This window comes from Chroicocephalus ridibundus, chromosome 3 (assembly GCF_963924245.1).
Source record: "Chroicocephalus ridibundus chromosome 3, bChrRid1.1, whole genome shotgun sequence".
Lineage (NCBI taxonomy): Eukaryota > Metazoa > Chordata > Aves > Charadriiformes > Laridae > Chroicocephalus > Chroicocephalus ridibundus.
The window spans coordinates 55,112,835-55,133,371 of NC_086286.1; the positions used below are offsets into that span (position 1 = coordinate 55,112,835).

At 42.4% G+C, this 20,537-nt stretch overlaps 1 protein-coding gene across 1 annotated transcript; it reads right to left on the reverse strand.

Moving 5' to 3' along the window:
* Positions 1 to 10,835: 10,835 nt before the first annotated feature.
* On the reverse strand, positions 10,836 to 11,825 carry MAS1 (MAS1 proto-oncogene, G protein-coupled receptor). Its single transcript, XM_063331099.1, has one exon. It carries the CDS (start codon positions 11,823 to 11,825, stop codon positions 10,836 to 10,838), a length of 990 nt encoding a protein of 329 aa, XP_063187169.1.
* Positions 11,826 to 20,537: the final 8,712 nt, after the last annotated feature.

The following is a 20,537-nucleotide window of genomic DNA, read 5'->3' on the forward strand; positions in this document are numbered from 1 at the left end:
TTAAAATAAGACTGTTGAGGTAAACAGTGCCCGATGACCTTGTTTCGCAGACTTAGGTTTAGGCTTCCCAATGCAGTTAGAGAGATAATTAATGACATTTCCTAATCTAGCTGATATTGTTCAATGAAACTGTAAAAAAATACCAACTTTGTCTAAACACGTTGACTTTATTTGAAATCTTTGTCTTGTTGGGAAGGTCCTTACATGCTGTACTAAGTGTATGCACTGAAAAGGGCACTGTTGTGTACTGTGGCTTGGAAGATTAGAAGACGGCGCTAGTCAAGGCTGTTCTTGAGTCATTGCCTGAGCAAGTCTATAGCAGCTTTTCTGTATTCCTCCATCTCTTTTCACATCTTTGGTCTAGCTTTCAAGGAATATGACTCTTGGCTATTTATGCTTGGGTCAGAACTCAATATTTTATAATGATGAAAGATCTGATTCACCAGCTAGGCCCTAGGTTACTTGGTGGGCTTGCACCAGAGCAAACCAATGGTACTTTCATTGGTAGCCAATGAAATTTCACTAGCTCAAGTTTTTTATGAGAGAGAAATATGATTTGATTTCTCTGCTATTCCTGTTTCACTTGAAGCACCTGCTAGAAATTTATCACAAGCTTTTTAACCTCAAAGCACCTTACCAAGGCAGTAAATGTAGAGTGAAGGACTCTTCGGTGTTTTAAACCTTGTTACCCAGTCCTGGGTGCTTTTACTTCAGACTCGCTCTTCACACTTTGGTCTATTCTTCTCCCAGGAGCTTTTGTCTCTGTGGTCTCTTGTTGACAGCCATCTTTGAGCTAGCCACCATCCTTTGGTTCTGTGACCCATGCCGATACCAGAGGGGCACACAACGTGAACCTGCTCTTGCTGACCTCGGTGTGTTCCCAGAGAGCTTTCTGTCAGACAAGCAGATGTAAGCGCTGCGGTAGCAAACAGAGCCCTAACTTGCAAGGCAGGCTTTGGAAATGAAAATGTCCCAAAATGTATTTGTTATTTCAGAATTATCTGTCCCCCTCCTGACTTACATTTGTCAGTAGTTTCCGAGGCTGTTACCTGTTGTCATTAACCACATGCTCCAAAAATACACCATCTCTTTCCAAATATGATAATCTGTCATGTTTTACTCTCCAGTAACTTGATTTTTCCAATCACTTTTTAACTTATGGAGATGAACTGTTTCTCTTTCCTGCATCTGTGACCTCATCTGTAATATGATTATCTCAGTGCAAGTTGCAGCTCAGCACAGAAGGATGTGATGATGGGGAAAGATAGCCTCCTGTTCACTCACCTACAGTAGCTAAAAACAGTTGTGGCTCCTGTGCTGTAAGAAATGCAAGCGAGTACAAGATATGTAAAGACCACTTGCCATGGCAAAAGCCTCCAGGTATCTCTTGTGGAGCTGAAGTGAATAAATGGAACTCCTTGCATCTGGAAGACTTACTGCTCCACCATGTTGCATGTTTATTCTGAGACAATAAGCAACTTTTTTGTTTCTAAATCAGGAGTTATTTCACCTAATTCATTAGTACTATGTATGGCAATAAGTTGTCAGCTGTTCCATCTTGATTGTCACAAGGTAGCTGATAAATTTCTGGTTTGCTTTATTTTTCCTGGCTTTGTGTAGTGTGACTTCTTTCCTTTGTGACTGAAGGATGCTAAAAGGAAAATGCCATCTTCAGCATCACATTTAAAAGTTAGCAAACTTCATACACAGCAGAGAAATGACCAAATCAGTTTTGTTTAAAGCATCAAGGCTCAACCTACATTTTCTTTCTTCATATTCCTCTCAGGGGAAAGAAGCTATGCAAGACATTTCTTGCATTACGTGCTATTTGTGGAGGACTAAAATATGTGGCATAATTTATTCAGTCGATTCTTCTATCACTCTGTCTTGCTAGAATATATTTATATATTCTGTCCATGTGTACACATTTGTTTTCATAGCCACATTCATAAATACGTTTAGGCTTATATTAAATGTCTGCTAGACATGCATTTTATTTCCATTACATTTGCCTGTAAAACATTTTAAGATATCTGAAGTAGAAGAATAAGAAATAAGGCTACATAAAAACTCATTTGGAAGAAAAGTCACAATCTATTTCTTTAATAATAGATGCCACATTTCCCTGTATGTTTTATATTCACAAGTTGCTGAAGGAGATAGGGTAGAGAAAAATAAATATCAATAGCAGTGTATATATGAAGGCCCAGTTAAGCTATTACAGGATTAATGCCAAATAATAAGACTGTATAAATGATTCAATTAAAGATTCACATTAGATTATAATAATAGATTGCACATGTAGATCACAGCACAAGAAAGAGATTTCCAAACTGCATTGTTTTGAATCTGTAATATCCCTACCTGAGTCAATGGAAGTAATCCAGATTTTCCTTACCTTGTATCAGTCAGAACCGGAGTTAAATTAACAGAACACATGTGAATGTGCTGAGAAATATGCATCAGATGGACATGGAATGACAACGCCTTGAAGAGTTTTCTGGCACTTTTTCATGTACTGACGTGAAATTTAAAGATATGATAAATGTTATCATGGGCAATGAAATCTTAGAGTTCACCCTTACTGAAATGAATAAAAACTGTGGTGGAAAATTTACTAGTGATAAATAATGATATTTCCAGAGAGTTATTTCCTTAGCAGCTGAAATAAAGTAATATTAGGGAATACCACGTACGTTCTCTCCCAAAATAGGGTGGAAAGTTTGTGCCACACAAGTGAGAAAATAGTTTTCTCTCTGTATTATTTGCCTTAACTTTCATCTTCACACGCACTCGAGCCTTAGAGCATGTGCTTTGAAAAAGATATTGGAGGACCTGCTGCTTTCTGACATGCTAGCACTAATTTGTCTTTGAAGCCTTCAGTAAAACTACTTGGAGGAATTTTCTGCATCTTTTCTTCTTGCTGCTCCACACAAAGCAATTATGAAGAGACTGACACTGTGTTTGATGATGGGCAGCGGTAGTGAAAGCTTGTCCAGTCCGTCTGAAGTGTTTTGTTATCCTAATGCTACAGGAGGTATGTGGTCTCATGAGCATGGCAAGAGAGGAATGTGATGGTTGCAGTCACTGAGGAGACAGGGTAGGAGGCATCCGATCTCTGCAGAAGTTTACAAGTCTGATGCTAAAGATCAAACTGGAGGGAAGTGTGTGTGGAGTACACAGTAGGAAATTCAGGATGCATAGAAAGATGAGAGAGGCATGGCATAGATTTCACTGTGACTGCCCAAGGACTTAAAATAGCTGTGCTGTAGGCTTAAAGTCTTCTGCTGTAGGGATTAAACAAGAGAGAACCCGCAGCATGGCACACGCAGTGGCTGAATGATGCTTTAGGAGGTGACATCAAATCTGAACATGGAAAAGTACAGATAAAAATTTCTCAATGCTGAAGGCTGCAAAGAAACAGAGGCCACTGTTGTGCTCAAAAGGATATATGCTAACAGACAAATGAACGAAAAAAGAGCAGATAATAAAGAGTATAGTTAATGAATAGGGCTATATTTACAGAGGACCTCAGCCATGCTAAGGTTAGCAATAGAGACATCGTTCATTCCTCCAACACTGGTCTGACTGGCCCAGCCTGTCCCCTGGCTAGGGGCAGGTCTCTTCCAGGCCCAGCCCAGGGAAAAAAAATATCAAAATTAGCCAAAACAAAAATTGCTGGTTGTATATATTTATTTTCACCAAGATAATTACACTTTGCTGTAGTAGGTAATTGAGTATCTTCAGTGAGCTTAGAGTGCATTCATCTGAAAATATTCACTGTAATAAAGAGAACTTTTTTCCTATAAATAATATGACAAAGTTATATCTGAAACACATATGTCACTGAGTCAAAAAATAAATCCAGATAGACCAACGACAACATAGAACATAAAGCACCCTCCTCCAATCCATTTAAGCAAATGTTTTTTTCTTCTGAGATAGTAACACCAGGGTGTTCACTCTGTCTTCTGCTCATAGCTGTTAAAAGTTTTACATCTCTTTGTAGACTCTTTATACATAAAAATACTTGCTTCTGTAAATATTTTAATTTATTCTTTACCTCAACAATCTGTTATCTTTTACCATTAAAATTAATATTTATTTGCTATAATGTCCAATTGTCAAGGCCCATATTTGTCATAAAGTAAATTCTTAATGGGATAAATAAATACTTAAAGTTACTCCTATTCCAGAAACACTTTGTGTCCAGCTATAAAAAAAACACCCAACAAAATTAGTTGCTTAGTGTCACTTCTTTCTTAGTGGTGTTAGAATGATAGAATGCAAGTAAGAATTCAGGTCTCCTACCCTTGAGGACAATCCTTCAGGTTGACCATGAAATAATAAGGTACAAACTATAGAGGAAAGATAAGTAGACAGTGTTAGTGGTGGAATAATTACATCAAATTGGAGAAAGTTTAGGATAAAATTCACAATAACAAATTAACATGTTAGTCTAGTCTAGATTTCAAACCTATGAACTAAAATTCCAGTTGGAATAAGAAAAATACATTTTTTTCTATTTTCTGTATCACTCACTGCCCAGCCAAGGCGCTGAGGGAGATCAAAGATGCTGTGAAGGCAGAGCGTGGGGCAGTAATGCGAGGCGGGGGCTACCCCCTGGTAAAGTGACTGTCATGTCAGAGCGTGCGGCCAAGGTGACTGTTTCAGGTAGTCAATGACCCTCCATGCAGCAGCTGGTGCAGGGGCCCGCGAGAAGAAAAGCATCCCCTGACTTGACTAAGTAGCACGTAGGACCTCGTTCAAAATGCCACCATCAAAACGTTGCTGGGGCAGTAGCTACTATAATACATCCAGATCCTTGCAGGAGCAACCAAATTGTGTAGAATTGCACTCAATGTCAAGAAGGGAGCTCCTTAAAAGTGAGGAGATGTTTTTTAAAAAAGGAAGCTGAGGGGGAAAGAGCTGTTAACAGAGATCTGTTAAATCACAAGTGGCACAGAAAGGCTGGTCGGAGCAGATTGTTCATGTTTTTTCCAATGCAAGAACTAGGGGAATTAAAAGATCTAGGAAGTCACAACTCAAAACAACGTAAAGGAGGATATTTTTCAGGAAACATTTACGCAAGCTGTGAAACAGAGTGTTGAAGACACAAAAAACTTGTATTGCCTGCAGTGCAGGTCAGATGTATTTGTTGAAGAGAAATCCACTGGAAGTTACCAAATACAAAGATTTCTAGACCTGGAAGTCTCTGAGCTGAAAACTGTTGAAGGCTTGGAGAGGACAAGAAGGAACTGTGATATGTGTTTGCCCTGTTTCTTCTGTCTGTGACCACTGCTGGAGGTAGGATTTGGGGCCAGGTCACATCCGCTCTTTTCCTACCCTCCATATTTCCAAAACAACTAGACAACTAAAGCAAGGATTGTAGAAATATTTACTATACCAGCAGCAGGTCCAGTCTGTGCCTTTAATGAGGCAGGAGTCCACTTAGGGGGAAAAAAAAAAAAGTTGTAATCATATAAGTAAAAATGGAATTATTATGTGCACGGCAGAAGTATTAGAATCATGGAAGCTGCCTCATCTCAGTAGCTCTTCTCTGAAATCAGAATTTTGCACCTACAGTACTTTTCTTTGAATGTGGATCGTGGTGCTTCCTCTTTTAGGCTTGTAGGAGGCAACTGGAAAAGCAAAATAATTCCACATGGACATCACATAAGTGCTTGGGCAACCAAATGGAAACCAAACTGTCCTTCCTGTTGCATAGGTAGCTAGGAGCTCTGAGTAGTGGATTTTAATAAATGATTTCTGCATGGAGTTAAGAAGAGAAGCAGCAAAGCACATACATGGTAGGCAGCTTATTATGGTAGAACACAGAAGCTGACACTGATTTTCTGCTTTCCCTTGGCCTAGGTGCAATCTGAGAATACCCTCTGCTGGCCAGTACCATCACAGCAGTATCAGTAGGCCATGAGAGCCACTGCTTGAACTAAAGGAGTAACTGGGAGCCGCAGGCAACAGCTGTCCTTTCTGCTGGAAACCAGACAGTGCTGGGGAAGGAGAGGTGGGCACTCAGCTGGGTCTGACCCTGGTACCCACTGGGGGTACAGAAGGGATGCACACCAGGACCGGAGTACACAGTTCAGGTCTACCATAACAGGCTAAGGGCTGTGGGTAGGGTCTTGCAGGTCAAGAAAGCAGTGCAGGGAAAGAAATGCAGAATGTAGAGGATGAAAGTCAGCTAAGGATTTAAACGGTCTCTCTGGGCATCATTTCATCAAGCATCTATGATATGGGAAACTCAAAGGAGTCACATGCGATCCCTTGTACTGAGCGTCTCTGCTCACAAAACCCAGTGTGTGGATCACCCTCCCGCTGAGACTGGCAGAGCGGGAGGACTTGGGAAGGAGACTCTCCCAGGTGCATACAGAGCCAAGAATCACAGGCTCCCGGAGGATGAAATTACCTGGGACCTTGCTGGAGATCTACCTAGGAATTTTTGGAGGATCTTGCAACTGAACTGTCCCTCCTGCCCTCCCCCCAGAAAGTGACTTGAGGCATTATACCAGGAAATGCTGTGCATTTGTAGATTGTGCTCATGCTGGGAAACAGAGCAAGGGGAGGTTTTGTTCTATGTCAACAACTAGTACAACTGGGAAGTAGTTCAGCTTCCCTTAGAGGATTTCCCAGGCTAAGCTCCAGGCTAAAAGTAAACTGGGCAGTATGTTCTTCCTTACACTGCAGCCCTTGCTGTTACAAGGATCATTCACAAAGTCTGTGAGTTACAGAGGAAAGCTGCTGCATAAAATTGCATCATTTTGGACCTGAACCCATACAGCAACCTTCCCCCTGTCATCGTCTCCACCCAGGGGGGAGCTACGACAGCAAAAAAACTCTGTGCAATGCCGAGGGAGGTGACTTCCCTCTCTGCATTTCTGACCATATGTTTATATCCCACAACATTTACTAGTATCATGGAATCATAAAATGGTTGGAGCTGGAAAGGACCTTAAAGATCATCTAGTTCCAACCCCCCTGCCATGGGCAGGGACACCTCCCACTAGACCAGGCTGCTCAAAGCCCCATCCAGCCTGGCTTTGAACACTTCCAGGGATGGGGCATCTACAGCTTCTCCAGGCAACCTGTTCCAGTGCCTCACCACCCTCACAGTAAAGAATATCTTCATAATATCTAATCCAAATCTCCCCTCTTTCAGTTTAAAACTGTTAGTCCTCGTCCTATTGCTCCACTCCCTGATAAAGAGTCCCTCCCCATCTCTCCTGTAGGCCCCCTTTAGGTACTGGAAGGCTGCTATAAGGTCTCCTCGGAGCCTTCTCTTCTCCAGGTTGAACAACCCCAACTCTCTCAGCCTGTCCTCACAGGAGAGGTCCTCCAGCCCTCTCATCATCTTCGTGGCCCTCCTCTGGATTTGCTCCAACAGGTCCATGTCTTTCTTGTACTGGGGGCCCCAGAGCTGAATGCAGTACCACTTCCCTCAGCCTGCTGGCCACGCTGCTTTTGATGCAGGCCAGCATGCAGTTGGCTTTCTGGGCTGTGAGCACATGTTGCCAGCTCATGTTGAGCTTCTCATAAGCCAACACCCCCGAGTCCTTCTCCTCAGGGCTGCCCTCGATCCATTCACCGCCCAGCCTGTATTTGTGCTTGGGATTGCCCCGACCCACGTGCAGGACCTTGCACTTGGCCGTGTTGAATTTCAAGTAAAACAAAAGTGCGGTAAAGAGAGTTTTAATAAAGTAAGCACTATACTAGGCATTTCTTCCATGAACAATTCCTTGTCTTGACTGCAGAGCAAAATTGAGTCCTTATTGCCCTGGACTACAAGAGATAACCAAGAGTTAGCTGCTGTTCTGAAGTATTTATAGCGTAAATGTCAAGGCACAACACTGGAAACAAAATAATATAATCCTCATTTTATAGGCAGGAAAGGGAGGGACAGAAAAATTAGATGACAAGACTGCATTAAATCAGAATCCACATCTCTAAACTCCATGGCTAGTACTTTACCCACAAGACAATCTTTCGTGTTGTGCACCACTGCAAAGTGCTTATTAACACCACCTGATCCACACAGGGTTATTTCACCCTCTGCCACAAATGCAAATCCTTTTAAAATGTAAGCTGGTAGAGAATCACATTCTTGTTGTGCAACAAATGGAAGTGTCACATTTTCCCTGTCTTTTTTTAAATCACGGAATAATGTCCTTATTAGTTCCCCTTTGTACTGCAGCCTGTCTGCACAGAGAAGAGTCATCAGGCGCTGTGATAAAGAAGAACATCCCTCAGATATTTTTATCTGTGGACTGGGAAATATTAATAATTTTTCAACTGCTAGCTGTTCATTCTTATTCACCCTTCTGGATATTCATCTCACGTCGAATGTTAATTTTGTCTGTCTGTGACCTGATCTATGGACAGTTGTCCAAATTCTGAAACATTGAAGGCATGGCCAGACACAGGTGAAAAGTGGTAGGAAGCTAAAAGTCGTAGAACACCTATTCAGCTCATGAGCATCCAAATTTCCCTACTGCATATTATTGCTTCATCAGATCTACTGCCCTGGCTGCATGCATAGTGATCCTTAACCCAAACCTGTCAAAATAATCTGGGTATGTTTAAGCACTGTAAATGATATGCCTTGTCTCACCTGAATCACTTTGAGAGAACTAGGTTGCATGCATGGTTACTGCAACTTTCCCCTTCTCTCAGGTTCTCCGTGTGACTATTGTAAAGGGTCTTGAGATGAGGGTAGGGGATGGCTTTAGAGAAGAGTTGGGGGGTTTTCTGGGCTAGATCTACCCTAGTATTCACATTTATGGCATTAATCAGTGTTGACAAATTTCCTGACAGTCCCCCAGCCCCCAGCAGGTGCATGCACACACACACCACGTGTATGTGGACATCACACACACTCATTCCCCCTGACCCTCCCAGCGTGTCCACAGATCCACTTGCTGTATCCTGCGCTCACCATCGGCAACGGGGAGCTGATCTGCTGATTTGTCGTTCCAGCAGTACAATAGATCACTGCACTAAGAGAAGCAGACTACACTCATCCACCTGAATCAATAGAGGTGACTAGCCTGGGACTACGTTTCAGATACAAAAACTGGGACAGGTAGAGGGGCTGTCATAAATACAGGTTTCAATGGAGTGAAGGAATTAGGAAGATACAAGAGACTAACTGCTTACTTTTCCTGAGTCTTCTCTGCAGTGACACGCTGTAACCCTTTAATGTAAGGAGAAAGGGGCACATGCGTAAAAGGAATATTTATCCTTCTGAGACCTCTTCTCTATGTGAATTCCCATCCAATCCTTAGTCTTAACCTACCATCTTCCTTATTCCAGGACTGGCAATCTTTCAACAAAGGAGGGGTAGGTTGTATTTTTCTTTCCCCAGTTAGCTATTAAGTGTGCCAATGGAAACTTGGCGATGGGAAACTGACGATGCTGCTTCTGCCTGTGGCAGGAGGTCTCAGTTCCTGCTGAATTTGAAGGTCCATCGGGGCCAGAAGCAAATGCATCTCCCAGACATCTCTTTGAAAGTGCCCAGACCCACCACGTTCTGTGTCTGTGTGATAAACCTGACCTAACCCTATCCCCTCCTTGCTGTTGTCTTACTCTGTGCTCTGCAGCTTGTCTGTAGTTGGGCAAGTGGCCCTGGGAATTAAACTCCACAAAATACCAGCCCCAGTATCCTGGCCTTCAACAGAAAGAGGCAGTCAGCTGGAACACTGTGGCTGGGATGTAGCCCCAGTTGTGCATTGTGTGGGGCACCTTTCTTTTTTTCTATTTATCAAAAACTGATTGTTATAAAACAGAGAGACCACACAGGGAATATACATTGTCCAGAGAACAGCTAAATACTAAGCAAGTGGCTGGGACAGCAAGCATTGGGACTGACTTCTTCATAGACTCCTTGAATAACTAAACCTACGGGAACACTGACATTTTGGGGATAAGCCAGCCACACCCTTCATAATTAGGGCAAAAGCGCTCTGTGAGTTGACAACATCCCTATGTTGCTAGCTACTCCTGTGTGTCAGGTACTGAATTAATCTAAAGAGCCAGAGGAATGTTGATGTCAATGGAAATTATGCAACATATACTTTGAAAACAGATTCTGAAATAGCCCCTTAACCACAGAGGAACTAGACCATTTAATATATACTTAAATGTCTTGCTAGACCAAAGCTACACAGTATGTTTGTGAGTATGCTTTGAGCAGCCTGGTCTAGTGGGAGGTGTCCCTGCCCATGGCAGAGGGTTTGAAACTAGATGATCTTTAAGGTCCCTTCCAACCCAAACCATTCTATGATTTTATGATTCTATGTATGGGGTCTTACTCTCATACATGCATTTCTTCCTCTGTTTCCCCCAGGGAGCAGCTCTTTTGCGCACTTAAATAAGCTGGAAACAGTTGAAACTAAATCCCAGTATGTAACGTGAATCCTGCATTTAGTGGGTTTGACTTTCAAAAATGCAAATACACACAGGCCCTGATGACTTCAATAGCATTTATGGGTGCTCAGTGCTTGTATAAATGTCACACTATTTATAACATATTTCTGTGTCCTTTTTTTATATTCTCTGTTGGCCTGTCTCTTTTCCACTGTGGTATCTTTGACTGACATAGTCACATCAGGATGTAGCATGTGTTTGAATAATTAAGAAAATACAAATAACAGTTATCTTTATTCTAGTCCATATTTTTCCATTGCTCAACCACCAAAGATAACAGTACCATTTCACCACTGCTTTTTACATTCTATGGAAGAAAAATACTTTTAGTTTTGCAGTGGTTTATTAAATCTTCCAAGTCCAATTATTTGCCCCTAGAGTTTCCCCCCTAAGCTTTAGAAAATTGTTTCAGCTATATCCAAACTCATGCCAACTTCCTGGCTTCTTGGCCGCAACCCGTCAGCAAGTGCTCTACTAAGAACCACTTTCAGGCTCTCCTTGAACCTCTTATTCTTGCTGCTTCCTACGAAGAAGTAAACAAGGGGGTTGATGCTACTGTTAACGGTGGAGAGAACAACGGTGACGTGGTTCTGCTGGCTGAGCAAAGACGACCAGTGGTGGTAATTCAGAAGATACAGCAGCCTCATAGGCATGGCAAAGATGAGGAAGACAATGACTGTGGCCACAATGATGATGTAGAGCTTTGACGAATGAGGTCTCAGGGAGTTACGATGAATCCTGATAACCAAGATCAGGCTGGACAGAATCATTAGAGGAATGAAGATCATGAAAGTCAGGATCCATGTGAAGATGAGCAGTGCTTGGCAGTGGTTCCCATCGTCAAATTGTTCCTTCGTTGAATCATCTTTGCATGTTAAGTATTCGGCTACTGTCATCAGAAAAGACAGAGTCCACAGAATTGCACACACAATTGCCGATTGGTGCTGTGACCGGCGGCATCGGTACCAGATGGGGTAAACAATAGACAGACACCTCTCAATACTGATGGCTGTCAGGAGATAGAGACCGGTATTATATCCGAGAAGGAAGACAATAGACAGTGTGGTGGTTATATAATAGTAAAAACCATATGCGAATCCAAAACCAGCAATGTACTCAATTGACAGAATAAATGTACAAAGCAGTAAGGAGATGTCAGCAATGGACAGGTGTGTGATGTACGCAGTGAATGGATTTCTTTTGATCTGGAAGCAGAGGCACCAGAGGACAATTCCATTTTCACAAAAACCCAGGAAGGAGATGATCATAATTACCCAAAGTGGGGTCAATATCTCCCAGACCCTTTCCTGTGTAGAAATGTTTCTGTGCATTGAGATGTTCTCTGTGCCTTCGCTGGGATGAAACGTTATGTTTGACTCATCCATGGGGAAAGCTCAAGTTTGGATAGCACAGCTCTTCCTTCTGTAAATACGTATAAAAATATACTGTGAGCATTGTGTGCTCCTCCCCTCCCCGTTTTCTTTCTGTTTTGTGGACCCTCAATTTCTGGTCATATCTGAAAGCCTTAGGAAAAGGAAAACTAGTTTTAATATACTGATGCTGTCTGAAACCCAGTTGGAACTACTCTTGGCAATGTTAAAGATTGCTAAGTTCATCATGCTAGCAGAAATCCTGAGCTTTCGTCCCTATGGGGTTCAGCTTACGAGTGCTAAACCACAGCTGAAGAGATACCGTCCTCAAAGAGCTCTTGGACAAGCAATGTCTCCATCACATTGCAAAGTTTCATGATATAGTGGTCACAGATAGCATTGGTGGTTCTTGTTAGAGCCCTAGATTGTTCCCAGACAGGTCTTTTCAGCTCCCATTGAAGCTAATTACATTAATTTTAAGTTAAACGTTGTATTTCAAGTGAATTTGGTTCGTAAGTTTTTCGTTTAAAAAAAAAAATGGTACTAGTGTCACTTTTCCAGGAAGGGCTTTAATTAAATAAGTAAAAATAATATGTAGCTAATCAGCATTGTATTACCTCCAAGTACAGAGGTGGAGGGAAGGTGAAATGCCACTGTTTTGAGACAGTAATTTTTTACCAGATTTAAGTGTCATCTATCGTAGCATAACATAATTTAACCATGTTTACACACTCAAAACATTTATCACAACTGCACATATCCTTCAAACATTACAAATCCAACCCATCACAAGGAGAAGTAGTTGTTCAGGTTCCCTACCATTGTTATAATGGTTTTAACTGTTGCTTTGCTGAGTTACAGAAAAAGCTCTCCATTTGTATGTCTCCTTTTTTCTCATAACAGCAGATTTTCATAGGAATATTTCATGCCACCTTCCCTGTTAACTTCCTGGCTGCCTCTGTGATGATACAGTCATGTTCAGGACCCTTGCTGATTTACTGATGTTAACAGGAACTAACTGTTGGCAATAAGCTTGGCCAGCTGACTTGGTTCATCCATATAAGCAGTCTTGTTTATTAACATACCATAATGAGAATTTACCCATATGCTCAAGCAGTTAAGAACATCAAATCAAGATAAAGAAGCTTTACTAGGGCAACTTTTGCAATGATTATTTAAACAGGGCCATTTACCCCAGTCATAATTTTTCTCTCATGAGCTCTGGCTTTCCTGGGTTCAAAACAGCTTCTTAGGACAGGATATCACCTTGTAAAAAAGACCATTCAGTAAACAACCAGGGAAGCCTCAGGGCTTGCTGACATTTAAATGTGCACAAAAACATTAATGATGATCCCACCTGCATATTGACCATGCCACCTTCTGAGACGCAGTCGGAGGGTGCAAACAACATAGCTGGAAATGTGGTACAGAAGTGAGTGTGAATGCAACAAGTAAATGCAGTGACCAGAATGAGTGGCAAGCCTCCCAAAAGCAGTGTTCTGCAAAAACTGCAGAGGGAAGGTGCTCAAACACCGTGCTGCTGGAAGTGTAGTAAAGCTTCACAGGAAAAAAGGAGAGGAGAAGCTATCTACTTCAAGACTTAAAACAAATAGGAAAGGAAAAAAAGAATGAAAAGACTCAAGTATGAAATAAAGACTCAAAGTATGAAAAGACTTCAGAAAGGTCTTGATTTGTATGTGTGTATAAATGGAGTATTTCTCTCTGGAGAGCAAAACAAAGAGGAAAAAGTTCTGGACTTACTAAGGTCATTCCCACGTGAGAGCATTCAGAGATGAGAACGGAAAGAATCCTCTCCTTCCAGATACATCCATGGTCTGTTCAGATTTCACTGAAGCTGAAGATCTTCCCTGAAGAAGCTGCAGGTTACCTTCACCAACCATTTGCCTTTGGTAAGAGGGGGAGCAAATAGTGACTCTGACCATGACGCCCTCAAAAAGAAGTGTGCAGTTCTCCCATTGCTCCTAATGTCTGAGGCATGCCAAGCAAAGGGCCCCAGGCTCATCATCTGAGGCTGTGCTTCAAATGGCATCACTCAGGAACTGGCAAGTCATCTAGCTGAAAGTCTGGGAGTTAACTCTTGTGGGAACTGAATGGCAGCATATGGAAAGTTGTCCTGAGCTGCTACAATACCAAGAGACATAGTTTAAACAAACAAAGGCAAAGTGAGTAGGAAATCTATTTGGGGATGATAAGATCTGAAGGAAAAATCTCAATGTAGAACTGTACCACTAAATGCCATCTAAAATAATACAAGCTGATTCATAAATTTGTCTTATATTTTTTAATATGAGAAAAGAGGAAAGCAAGAAGGAAGGACAGGGAGAATGAAAGAGAAGAAAGAAAGAGAAAGAAAGAGAAAAAAGAAGGTGAGGAAAAGAGAAAAGGAAGGGAGGAAAGGAAGGAAGGAAAACTAATTCACAGAATTAAGAAAATAGACAGAAAGAAAGAAAACATAGAGGAAAGGAAGTAGCCACATCATTGTGTTAGTCTCGTACATCCATTCCTCTTGGTAAAAACCGTATCTTGAGATTATTCTACCAAAAAAACCCCAGCCATGTAAAGCAAAAGTCTGTTCTTGAGATTTAAACAGTCTCCCCTGAAAAGTTCAAACAGGCCTAGGAGCAGATAAACTCTTTGAAAAGTCCCCTGAGGATGTCCCCTGCTTTTGCCCCAAGTATTAGGTTGTTTTTATATTCAGATATTAGCAGAACAAACATTCTTAGCCAAAAAAGGAGAGAGTTTGCTTGGTCTTCTCCTTTAGATGTTTCACTAAAACTACCAAATCCCCAACGGGAGAAACTACTAACTGATGTGAGAAATAAATGACCCCAAAGGGAGGGTCAGAATAAACTTAGGAAAGAAACAGAGTGAAATAAAAACAACTTCTAATTGCTTTTTGTTGGCTTAAGCTGTAATCCACCTTACGTTCAACAGCTATGGGACCAAAAGTTTTGAGCTACCTCTGAAAAAGGGAAAACCTGTTCCTTTCCCATAAAGTGAGATATGCATATGAGTAATGAGAAGGGTCATTGCAGGAACACATTAACGTTTCAAGATTGACCAGGTACCTGGGTTCATAGCCCACTCAGTCTGCCGTTCAAATGCAATCCAAAATTGGGGATGCCCTGGCCTCTGTGTCTCCACGGAGTGGGTGGTTTCTGGCACCTCTTTCACATGTACACAGCACCTCCTTCATCACGAGTCCCTGGGGCACCATCAGTCACCATCTACATGGCCAGGGCAGCAGTATGAAACCTGGTCTTGAGAGGAATAGGTCACGAGCACAGCTTATCCTTGGTGACTTCAGGAGTAACAGGGAAGTTGAACAGCACAGGGGGACCCCGCATCTGCTCACTGCTGGAGTGTTTATATCAGATGCTGCCAAGAGATGGAGTGGCTATTTCTGAATCATTTTAACTATTCAGATATTGAACAAGGGGACTACAGTAGCAAAGCGTGGAACGCCAACAGATCTCGGGACTAGAAATTAGTATCGACAATGTCCTGGTTTCAGGTAAAACAGAACCGACTTCCTGTTCGGTAATTTTACTTCTTAGCTAGGCCTCTTCTAACTCTGAAATTAACAGCATATTGTGCAGGAAACTGTTCGTTCTCAGTGATAACACCAGTGTTTATAGTTAAAGACGAGGAAGGGTACGCAGAGAGGCTCTTGCTCTTGCTTATACTTATTGCTATAACAACCAAGATCAGCTATTTTTGTTATTTGCCTCGTTGGAGGGAAGTGGAAAAGTGTAGAGGGGTCCCACCTGCAGGGAGGAGCGGACAGGACAGGTGGCCCAAAACTGACCAACAGGGATATTCCATCCCATCTGCCCCACGCTCAGTATAAAAGCCGAGGGATCAAAGGGTCAGTGCCCTTTCTTCAATGGCCGACGTCTGAGGACAACCCTGTCTGTTCATCTGCCTTTGATCCCGATCCATGTGTTCCTGACTCAGCTCTGGAATCTAGTTCTGGGACTTCCCCAGTGCGTGCCTGTGACATTATCCTGGGAGTCTGATATGGTTTTGTATATACTGTATCAATTTTCATTATTTCCTTTTTAGTTTATTATTAATATTTCATTACAATAGTTTAGTTCCTTCTAAACTTGTAAATCTCTTTATCTCTCCTCCTCCTCTCCTTGGAGCGAGAGGTGGGGGAAGAGCGTCTGTCATCTTGTCATTGGACAATTCATCCATAAACCATGACAAACCACCACAATAAAGACATGATGGACAACATAGATATTCTGTTGATTTCAGTCTAAACTGAATATACAGCAAGATGTGACGTGAATGATAATGTCTTCTATACTCCTGCACTAACCTGGTGGGGCAGAGAAGCCTTGCAGTGGATATAAATTGAATATACGAACACTTTCAAATATCCTGTATGTACGAAGCCAGCAGTGTTACTTTTTTATCATTTTGCTTTGAGCCTTTGAATAATTTCAAGTAGAAGGCAACCTGAAAAGAACTCGCAATTCATTTGTTAAAAAAAACTCAACAACCTAGGATTTATAAACCAAATTAGAGGGGTTTATGTGGTTGATACAGGTGCCAGTATATAAAAGAGCCTCTGTGTACCTGGGAATCAGATCTCCTAATTACATACTTACACAAGCCATGACAAAAACACCTAAGGGATGAGCTTTGGCAGCACTTACAGACAGTACAATTTTTCCTGATGGTCATTCAGTCATTACCACTTTACAGCTGAAATTCATTCCATAATTAGTCAGCTCAAACAAAGGTTAGGAGTTGGACTTAGGTTTCAGAGGAGTGTGGACTGAGGAGCTGAGCTCGAACAACGAAGAGAAGGGGACATTGGAAAGCTGAGGGGTTGTAAGATGACCAAAACCGAAACAGAGAGCTCTGGAGTGCCATGGAGAGCAAACAGAGGACTATGGGGCACACTGGGGACAAATGCATGCATCATAAGTGCCTTAAGATCCATTAAGTTACTCCTCAGTGGGTGGTATGAGAATATCATTGAAGTAGGAGTTAGGTAAACTTTAGCATTAAGGTTACCCTGACCCAAGACCCACCACAAAACTTGCTACACATCTTTTATCCTACTTGTATCAGCCATCAGCCTAGCGTATGCCCACTTCCCTAAAAGGTGGTAATTGGTGGATTGTGTTATATAGGCAACAGGCATGAGAGCTGGATTTATTGTTGGCTTCTGCAATGCAAGGTGAAAGTACGTATCACCAGCTAGTTTTGAGGCCAGCAGGGATCGTTTCTTCATAGTTAAAAGTCAGGTCATGGTAGAAGTTAAGATTCAAGAAAACAGAAGATAAAGACTAAGAAGAATATGCTCAGAATCAAAGTTAGGATGAAGACTCCTTGGTCGCTGCTCAGTTGTTACAAGGCCAGTTGTAAAGTCCTGACAATCGGGATTGTGTTATTATGACAACAGTATGGAATAGCAGGCTCCAAAAGCATGGATTACTGATTAATCCTGAAATCCTACTGGGAGATTTTGACAACTGAAATTGGTGGGGGTGAATTAGTCATATTTTTCTCTGGGTGGTTAAGACCTGCTGCATGCTGTGTATGAAAGTGGATTTTGGGCCTGTGGCAGAGGGCCTGAGAACTAGGTGTACTCTGAGAACCTGTAAACAACCTTATCTGAGGTAAGAATAGGGCGGCTAGTGAGAGACAGGCAGTTTATGGTTACTGTTGGGACTACACAGGACCCTAAAACAGTTTGGTAAAGCTATTTTCAGATTACTTTTCTGTTCTTTGTCAGAGATGGTTTCGGATGATTCATGCATTTTAGGTTCTGCTCTGAAAAGGCTGATGAGCAAAGGGTAGTTAATAGCAGATCAAAAGCTAGGGGTGGATGGACCCAAAAATGGTATGCAGGGCCCTGGAAATCTCTGGCAGCAAAGTGAGGTGCCTGTCCCATTACCACGTTTCCCAGACTGGTGGCAGGTTAGAGGAATTGTTGACATGTAACTTCACAGAGTGACTGTCACGTGAGCATGGGAGGATTTTGGAGATGTTCCTGCTCCTGACTTGAGCCGCACCTTCTTTTTCCCGACGTGCACGGCTCCAGCGACATGCCAGGGCTCGGCACTGATGGATGATGCCATGCGGCAGGAGGAGCAGAGCTCCAGCTCCGCAGTGTCGGGGTGAAGTGTGTGCTGCCCGGGCACGCTTCTGCCAGCGGTGGAGGGGTGGGGAGGACAACTCCCAGCTGGCCCCACTTGTGCAACCCCACATCCAGCGGGGAAATTGGCCAGTCTGGGTACAGAAGCTGCGCAGATGCATTCATATGATACCAGGTGGCTGCATTTACCTGCCTGGGTACAGCACAGGTGATGTTCTGGGTCTGGGCTCATACCTCTGTGTGATGTAACAGTGCTGGTGAGGAAGCAGCCATAGAGAAGCTGCAAGGAGTTTCCCAAATCAGAGAGGGGCAGGGAGTGGGGGGAGAGTACCAGGAAGTGAGGAGCTTTTAGTGATGCTGTGACCTTGGGAAAAACTAATACAAAAAACCAAGGTTTCCTATTGCCCATCTTTCTGTGATTTTGCGGGAGAAAAGGAAAAAATATAAAATTTTAAAAGTTATAAAAAATGAATGGAAAAGGTATACTTGGTTAAGGAAAAGAATACATATCTTTACTAAAACCCACAAGTCTTCACCTCTCAAAGAATCTCAGAAACATATTTCTGTATCTATTGGTTTAGAAGTAGTGTGTTCCTGCTCTCTGCCTGCCTCCCACGAAGTCATGGAGAGGGGGTACCTGGGCCTTAACGAAGTACAGAGCAGCTATCTTCTTTCTTCACAAACCAGCCTCACTTCTTTCTGTGCTCTGATCCGCTCTTGGTTAGGCTTCACCTGTCTGAGTCTTTGGTCATTACCAGTCAGTCCCCTGAAAAGCCTCATCAGTATTTTGTTCCCTATCTATCTGTCCCCTTCGTGAGAAATCGCCATGAGTCCTTCTCAAAACCTTGCTTATTCAGACAGCTTCTATCTTCAGCCACGCTGAATGTGACGAGGTCTTCTCTGTCCTTGGGTTTTAGAGGCTCTTCAACTGCCTGTAGACCTACCCTTTAGTCCCAACGTGCATTAGCAGGTGGCAGCTCTTACCTTGAGGACGGCAGAGTCTGTCCCCAGTGGAAACCTACCCTTGCTAAAATCATTCTGAGTCTTATTTCCTTCGTGGACCAGTTACCGATGGCACAAACGCTAGCACCAAACCCAGCATCATCACACGTCAGAAGAGAAAATACACTGCAACTGCCTGCTGGCAGCCCCACCACCTACCAGGATTAGGGGTACCACTGCTATGTAGTTTAAGACAATACATGAAACAGTATTTTCATACAGTATTTTCAGACAATAGAGGAAACCGTTGGGGAGAGACTAGGATAAGAATGGAAGTAATAACTTGGCATATATGATTAACTAGTATAGGCGGTTTAGACAATTTTAGCTTTAGTGATGGATTAGTTAGATTTAGCTTTAGTTACAGGATTAGAAAATATGAGACGCATGATAGAGATGAGTCAGAGCTTTCCATGATAAAAGGTTGCAGGAAAAGGTTTGAGTGCCAAGTAGCCAGTAAACTTAGCTTTTACTTTGTTTAAGTTGAGACAAGATGGTGTGATTATATCCAGTTACCTCACATAGACTAAAACATTTTTTATTACTGATAACGAAAGAAGGGTCGGTACCATGGTGCTGTATCCTTCAACCTGTGTTGTTTCTGGAGGTTCACATCAACAGATGTCCAGATCCTTCTTGAAACAGAGTTGCTGGTCAGACTAAGTTATGGGAAGTGCCTGCCCTAGTGAGAAAGACTGAAATTCCTGGAGGTATTTAAAAGGCATGTAGGTGTGGTGCTGAGGGACATGGTTTAGTGGTAACTTGGCAGTGCTAGGTTAACGGTTGGACTTGATGATCTTAAAGGTCTCTTCCAATCATAACGATTCTGTGATTCTATTAAATAATCCTTGCTCCTGATTGTACTAATCTGACTGTCTTGTTTCTTTTACCCCTTTTTTAATTTTTACTCTGTATCACATCCTCTCCATGCATTTCCAAACTATCACAGAAGTTAGCCGTTATTCTTTATTTGCTCTCTGCACTGCAGGAATAAGTGGCTAAATAAAATCCTTGATGCCTGTTACTGAGACATTTAGTCTCTTTGGTTGGGTTTGCTAAATGCTTATGATTTTTCAGCTGAAGTCTGGTGGTCCAGAAGATCAAAGCACAGTAAGAAAGCTATGCCTGTTTGAACCTTATAAATGCCAACAAGAACAGGGAGTCCGCGCCCGCTTTTGCTAATGAGGACTCTCCTGCTGCCAAGGACTCTTGCCAACAAGAACTCTCTCTCGCACCATGGTGCCCGCGGTCCCTGCTTGTGTGCCTCTGCCCGGGTGTTGCTTCAGAGATTCCCCGGTCTGCGAGGTATCGAGATTAAATTTGTTCTTTGCCTTTCATCTGCGGTGTGTGGTTGTTCCTGCGTCCTGCCTGCATCGGCTCACACACATGTCATCCGATGGCATGCTTGCAAATGTAATTACTGTCTATGGATGTAATTAGATAATACGCAGTAAACAAGAGGTTTGTAGTGACATGACTGAAAGAGCTGTGTATTGCTATATGATGCTGGGATTTAATAAAGGAATTTCCATCTGAACTGTGAAAGTGGTCTAAAGTTCCATGGATTAATTCAGTATTTTAAAATC

Bases quoted from the DNA above. Each gene is read 5' to 3' on its own strand.
- MAS1 (XM_063331099.1), bottom strand. From the start codon at position 11,825: ATGGATGAGTCAAACATAACGTTTCATCCCAGCGAAGGCACAGAGAAC.